This window comes from Nannizzia gypsea, genomic scaffold (genome assembly GCF_000150975.2).
Source record: "Nannizzia gypsea CBS 118893 supercont1.1 genomic scaffold, whole genome shotgun sequence".
Lineage (NCBI taxonomy): Eukaryota > Fungi > Ascomycota > Eurotiomycetes > Onygenales > Arthrodermataceae > Nannizzia > Nannizzia gypsea.
Genome location: NW_003345201.1, coordinates 4456768 through 4463663, shown reverse-complemented (window position 1 = coordinate 4463663; position 6896 = coordinate 4456768). Strand labels below are relative to the sequence as shown.

The 6896-nt window shown below is 54.1% G+C and overlaps 3 protein-coding genes across 3 annotated transcripts in view; 1 reads left to right on the top strand and 2 right to left on the bottom strand.

Moving 5' to 3' along the window:
• MGYG_01633 (hypothetical protein) overlaps window positions 1–1339 on the bottom strand; it is a gene marked incomplete at both ends in the record, with an annotated part of 2550 nt that extends 1211 nt beyond the window's left edge. Inside the window, 3 exons of the mRNA XM_003177513.1 lie at window positions 124–377; window positions 441–908; window positions 1001–1339. Of these exons, the coding sequence (XP_003177561.1) occupies window positions 124–377; window positions 441–908; window positions 1001–1339 (1061 nt within the window). The remainder of the gene's footprint in view (window positions 1–123; window positions 378–440; window positions 909–1000) is intronic.
• Window positions 1340–2411: 1072 nt separating this feature from the next.
• MGYG_01632 (CCCH zinc finger and SMR domain-containing protein) lies at window positions 2412–5050 on the top strand (the record flags this gene model as incomplete). Its single annotated transcript, XM_003177512.1, has 3 exons — window positions 2412–3352; window positions 3439–4221; window positions 4285–5050. The coding sequence occupies 3 exons, from the start codon at window positions 2412–2414 to the stop codon at window positions 5048–5050; spliced, it is 2490 nt and encodes an 829-aa protein (XP_003177560.1).
• Window positions 5051–5631: 581 nt separating this feature from the next.
• On the bottom strand, window positions 5632–6730 carry MGYG_01631 (citrate lyase subunit beta; the record flags this gene model as incomplete). Its single annotated transcript, XM_003177511.1, has 3 exons — window positions 5632–6324; window positions 6395–6615; window positions 6691–6730. The coding sequence occupies 3 exons, from the start codon at window positions 6728–6730 to the stop codon at window positions 5632–5634; spliced, it is 954 nt and encodes a 317-aa protein (XP_003177559.1).
• Window positions 6731–6896: the final 166 nt, after the last annotated feature.

Below are 6896 nucleotides of genomic sequence, written 5' to 3'. Positions count from 1 at the left end.
TGATATTCGGCATGAGCAGCGGTATAGTTTTGAGACTGCCTTTTGACGAGCTCTCTAAAGTTCATCTTGCCTCGGTGTGTGAGTGTCTCGATGGGATGGTCTTGGTTTCTGAAACCGACATACTGTGGGGAGTCTGCAGGCCTGATAGCGACTATATTGGCTAGATAAGGTACTAGAGACACCAGGGAGAAGACCCAGAGAGCCGATTTGTTTGATGCTTGCTTTGGGAGCATGTGGATGGTCTGACCTAGGGAGAATAGGGATGCTATTACATGGGACAGGGCCTTGGTACCTGAAGACTGCATAAAGGGGCTAAGGGTCGACATGATGCCAAAGGTGCCTGTTGCAGCAGCAGTGCACCATGAGGAGTATCTAGCCTAAAATAGACTGTAAGCATGAACAGGGCTAAGTGAACGGGACATTATTGAATATTAACATACTGCTTGAATGATGGAATACCAGGATAGGGACTTTGCACAGCCGAGCATCAGAGTGAGGATAGCACCCCCTGACGGAAAGCCAAAGAGAGCGACTTCGACGCCTAGGGAGACGAGCAGCAAGGGGACAACTCGCAGCGAGACAGGAACAACAGCATCTTCGATGTTGACGTCTGGCAGGAGAGACACCTTCTTCCTCCTCTCCGACTTTGGCATGAAAGTGAGGTAGACTCCCAACAGCGCCAGGACAGGAAGAGCCGAAAGAGCATGGCCCCTGAAGTCCCAGTCGGAGAGGGTGAGAATGAACAGAAGAGCCACCAACGAAGTGCCCCAGAGGGTATTTGCCAGGGAATAAAACAGCCAGGACGAATAAGAAGCAGAGGCGGAAGTAGAAGCAGAAGCAGAAGCAACAGAGGAATAAGAAGAGCCAAAGTGTCGCTGAACTGCCAGAAGTGAGGGAGTCAACGCTGGCTGGTACGGTCAGCCTTCCATTTGACATAACAACAGCATAGCCATAACTACATCTTGTCTGTAGAGGGTATTGATGTATCAGAAGAACTCACGAAGAACGCTAGAAGACGGATCTCAGCTCTCGAGAGACAGGACAGGACTATGCAAAGGGCAGCCACCCAGAGCGAGAGCGCCGAACCCGCGTGGCGCTGGGGCGAGTCCCGCAGGCTCAGGGGACCAGCCCTCGAGGAGCGAGCAGGCGCACCCTGGGGCCGTCTAGCAGCAGCGGCGGCGGCAGCCCTGGAGAGCGTCGGCAGCAGCAGCCAGCAGAGGATCTCGGAGCAGAGCTCGACTCTGCCGGCTGCGAGACGCTGGACCAGGGCGCTGCTGAGAAGCGCTGCGGCCGTCCAGCGGGTGACTGGGACTCCATGGCTGCTCATCCCATTGCCCATGTAACGTTACACACACAGATATAAAATAGATATATAGATATAAGTAAAAATATTTAGATATAGATATATACAAGATGGCTGCCAAAAGGTCTTATTTAACAGCGTGGACTTTTCATCCTGGGAGTTGCTGCACAGCCACAAAAAGGGGTTGCATCTAGACCATTAAGGGGTTATGTTGGTGATGTTAGTAGATGTTGGTAGAGATGAAGATGAAGATGAAGATAATACAGACAGTGAATATAAAGAAGAGAAGAAGAGAAGAAGAGAAGAAGAGAAGAAAAAGAGAACAAGAGAAGAGTCCGGATCTCACTCTAAGCATTAAACAAATAACACAAGCTGGTCCGGACTGAAAAGGAGGAAAAGGAGGAAAAGGAGGAAAGGAGAAAAGTAGCAACGCCTGGTCTGTTTTGGCTGTAGATCTATACAAAACAGCAGCAAGAACAGCTTCTGACCAGATAAAGCAGGCAAATAAAGCACTGCAGAGCGTCTCCCGGGCCTGAAATCTCTGCTCGAGGCTGCTGGCTGTGTTGCTCGTCTCCCACTCTGTCCTGTGTTGCTGCTCGAGTCTTATACTTAGTCCTGCCTCACTTCCTCCCCTCGTCAGCCGCCGCATCTTCCTTCGCCTTCTTCACCTTCCGAACTTCCAACTTCAACATCTTCAGCATCTTCAACTTCTACCAACCACCAACGTCCACCTGCCAGTGATAGGCTTCCTGCGCGTCCTCTGCGTCCCGTTATCTCGTCCAGCTGCCGTCCAGCTCCTGGTAGGTCCCTAGCCATGCTTGCCAGTCGCTTCAGCTGCCAGGATCCTCTGCTCACCCTCGTTTCAAGCAGCCAACCAGCCTCCGTCTCACCCAGCAAAAACACGCCTCTTCTCGTCCTGCTCATGATGGTTCTGCTTCACTTCTCCTCATAGCTTGCAGTCTGCCGTCTGTCTCTGCTGCTGTCTGCTCTGCCGCGAGCTTCTGTCTGGCTGTCCTGCCCGTCTCTGGCCTCCTGAAAGTGAAACCACCCCGCCCTTTTTTTCATTCACACGCCAGCCAGGAGGAGGACGAGACAGATCCTCGCCATCATGGTGTCTGAGGAAACGTACGAGCTGTGCCTGCACATCCTGAACAATGAGGAAGACAACGAGGAGGAAAAGGCCGAGAAGCTGGAGGCCTTCCTGCGCGAGCAGTCGTCCCTGACCGACTCCGCGCTCGAGAACGCCGTGCTCGACGTCCTCTGGCGGCACCGCAGCTCGTCCATGGCCGATGCCTCGCAGCCTCCCGTCCGGCACACAGTCATTCGCCGCTCCTCCCCGGCGCCGTGGCAGATGGCTCGCTCGGCCACGCCGCTGTCTCCTCCTTCGAACACTGGGTCCAGCCCAGTGACGACCCAGTCTGGCTTCCCCGTACCCCGTGGGGGATTTCCTCGCGCGCCCAGATCACTGACAGCATCTCCCTTTACCTCTCCTCGACCGTCACCGCGGCTGGGAAAAGTGCTCCCCATCCCGCACAGTCCCAATCTCAGCACTTACTCCTTCTCGGAGCGTCCAGCTGCTCCCGAGATATACGGTGATCTCGGCAGTGATAACGTCGATTGGCTGGTCAACGAGGATGCAAGGAGCACCGCCTCGTCTACAGGTCTCAGTGCTGCTGCTCCAGAATGGGTTGCGCCTCCGGACATGAGTCCCTACGACATTCTAAGGTCAGTGCTAGGCGAACGCAAGACCAACGAGGAGATCGAGCATGCCCTCGAGGCAAACGGGTATGATCTGGGAGCCACAATTGCATCTCTCACTGAACAGGATCACCACGCCCATGGCCAGCACCACCTGGAAACGCCGTCTCTCTCTTCCAGCAACGAAGGCCGCGTTCTGATCGGCAAGTCTACGGCCATGGATCCAGCTCGGCCATTGACGCCCTCCAGCTCTGCGCGGACTCCCGTTGTCTGTAAATATTGGTTGTCCACTGGCCAGTGTCTTCGCATGGACTGTCGGTTCAGCCATGATCTCACCAGCCATGTCTGCAAGTACGTCTGCCATTGTTTGTTTATTATATCTATACCTAGTTCCTTATCACGTCAAAAAGACTCTTATGCTAATAGTTCACGCACAGATACTGGCTTATGGGCAACTGTCTTGCAGGAGAGTCTTGTCCCTTCTCGCATGATCCGTCTTCTTTAATAGGAGGCATGAGCATCAACAGCGACAACCTGAGCGTCTCTGGTTACTCTGCGCACGCAGCGTCGCAGCAGCAAAACAGCGTCTATCCGCTGCAGGACAACTACGAGGCCTTTCCTCCTCTCCAACCTCCCTCGACCGCTTCTTCTGCTGCAACTGCCACCACCAACAGCAACAGCATCGCCGACCAGTGGCACCATCGGACCCAGATGCAGTTCATGGCCGGTAGCCCTCAGATGAGGCCAGGCTCGTCGTCGAGCATCAAAAACAAGAACATGCTGAACCCGTCAGCTACACGTTCTCACTCGCGGCCTGGGAGCAAGCACCAGAGCCGCGAGCAGCCAGCCACCTCTGCTCCCGCAGTGGACGACCCTGAGGCGTTCCCGACGCTTCAGGCTCTCAACAGTCGTCCCGGCAAGAAACACCACGGTAAACGTGGTAACCAGCATCGAGAGGCTACCAAGGCTGCCAGAGACGCGTCCGGTACGTCATTAGCCGACGCAGTTCGCATGTCCCCTTCGTCGAAGAAGGGAGCTCAGAAGGGAGCTCGATCCTCTGCCGCCAATAACACCAGAGAGATCAGCGCGGAGGCTCAGGCCATCCCGTCGCCAAAGCACATCCCTTGGCTCGAAACCGGTGTCGAGTGGACGCAGCCTTACTTGAAGTACCGTGTGGATGCCATCACCCACGGTAACGTAAGGAACAAGTTCCTTCAAAGGTAAAACCATCCCTCACTTACTCTTTTTTTTTTTGGACCGTGTTAACTAACTACGTTTTATAGTGCTGCGCAAGCCTGGAACCGCAACGATGCGCGGGCTGCTAAGGCCCTGTCGCTCCGAGGTCAGGCTGAAAACGATGCTATGCGTCGTTGCCACCGAGAGGCTGCCAGGCTGCTCTTCGAAGAGGGCCGTAAGCGCATTGCCGAGAATGACGATGAGTTCTACGTTGACTTGCACGGTCTGGTCCCGACCGAGGCGATCGCGTACCTCGACAACATCCTGAAGGAGAGCTCTCAGCTGCGGGAGCACTACCTCTACGTCATCACCGGTAGTGGGCACCATAGCAAGAATGGCAAGGACAAGGTTGGCAAGGCCGTCAAGGGCTGGCTGACGGAACACAGCTATGTGTTCCGCGACTTCAGTGTGCCCGGCGAACGTGGTGGATTTGTTGCCTTTGTCATTGGCATCAATACTACGGCAACGACTAGCAGTGACAGAAATTCACTATCCCCGTCGTCCGCTGCCTCCAAGCCTCAGACCCAGACTCAGACTCAGATGCAGACACAGAGCCAGAACCAGAACCAGAATCAGAGCACCGACCAGCCCGCCGGAGAGATCAGCAAGGCCGTTGCTGCTGCTGCTGCTGCTGCTGCCGCTGCCGCAGCTAGCACGAATACTACTGATCCAAACACCGCCACTAATGACACTGGCGACGAAGATGGAAGTGTGACTGCAGAAGGATCCTCGTCATCCCCCGAGCCTGGTCCCGTCCTCAAGATGGGCAAGATACAGCTACTGAAGCGAGAGGGAGCTGCAGCCAAAGCATGAGCAGCAAGCAAGCCTGATCAGTTTAGGTCACACCAATAATTTTCCTTCCAACAAGTAGCCAACGCTACATTTAACGAACGAGATGTTTTTACGACAGACGCAAGCACAAGCACAGTACATGAATGACCATTGCTCAGCACAAAGCAACAATATACAGAGAGATAATCGATAGTCACCTCTACATCCTTTTCAACCTGCACCATTTCAATCATGCAGGCCGACTACTCGTGTACATTCCAACACTACAACTTACTACTTTTTTTAATCGATGGTCTGAACATTCGGCACTTTGCTACCAGTTTCTCCTGGATTTGGCAGATTCTCTCCTGCCTTTTTTTGTGCTTTCTTCTATTGTCTCTTATGATAAGACGACTCCTCCTGGTTCCTCAGTCGGCTTTTGAACCAAACAAGCTTATCCAGTTTAGAGAGCCTTAGACCATGCAAATGATTTATCTGATTTGATTCTAATATTTACAGTTCTTCCCGTATTCAACCAAAACAAGTAACATCACATCGTAGACATCGTAGTAGATATATATATATATATATATAGGTAGATGGGGAGATAGATATAGGTCTAACTACTCCGGCTCCTGATGCTTCCATCTCTCCCTAACTCCCTCGACATCAAACCCGCACGCCTCAGCCTTCCTCACAATCGCTCTCGCCTTCTCCGCAACGGGGACATCAATCATCTTCCCGTCCAGCGTCCATGCTCCCCTTCCCTGCCTCGCAGCCTTCTCATCCGCAACCACAACCCTAACAGCCCACTCGACCTCTTTCTGCTCTGGCCCAAAAATCCCCTGCACCCTCTCCACCTGCGTCGGATGGATACACTGCTTCCCATTGAACCCAAGCCTCTTACCGGACCAACACTCTTCTTCTAGCACCGACATGCCGTCTCCGTCTTGCTTGTACGACGTGCAGACCAGGTCGATGGCGGAAGGCAGCTCATGGGCCCTTGCGGCGGTAACTATGGCGCTCCTGGCGTAGAGGAATTCATTCAGTGACGGGGTGCGAGTGATGCTTAGATCGAGCGCGAAGTCTTCTGCAGCGAAGATCAGGCCGGACAGGAGCGGCGTGGCGGTACATATCTGTGATAGGTTGGTGATGGACTTTGCGCTTTCTATGAGGGCGAGTATGGAGATTTGTGGACGCGGTAGGTGGGCGTCGGCGGTGGAGAGGGTATGTGAGATCACGTCGGATATGAAGGTGAGGTCTGAGGCTGAGTCGACTTTCGGCACCACCAGCGTCGAGAGGTTGGGAGATTTAAGCTGACGCACGCCGTGTTAGCTGGTGATATATAACTACTATGCTGGAATGTGAGTGGTATGTATGGCTCACCACTTCCGTCAGGTCGGCTAGAGCAAGCCCGCTGCCGACGGAGTTGATGCGTACTGCCCGCTCCCTGGCGCCGGCGGGCGAGGGCAGGTCGAGAGCTGCGCGCACCAGGCTGCGAGCTTCGGCTTTCTTGGACGGAGTGACGCTGTCTTCGAGGTCGTAGGCGACGCAGTCGACAGAGAGTGTTCGGGACTTGTCGAGCATGCGCTGTGATGAGCCAGGGACTGGTTGGACGGCGGTTAGCAGGGTAGGTAGATACTAGGTATCTGGCTGGCTAGCAAGCTATGGCTGCAGCTTACCGTAAAGCAGGGCTCGTCTAAGGACGCTCTTGGTGGCCATCGTGACGGCCCTGTCTGCTGCCGTACAATTGACGGCTTGTTGGTCTGCTGCTTGATGTAGCCTGACGTAGCTTGAGGAACCCGGGCTAGTAGTAGTTATGTATAGTTAATGAACTACATAACCAGGGCTCTCGGCATCACCAGCTAACTGCCTAGCTATAAATAAC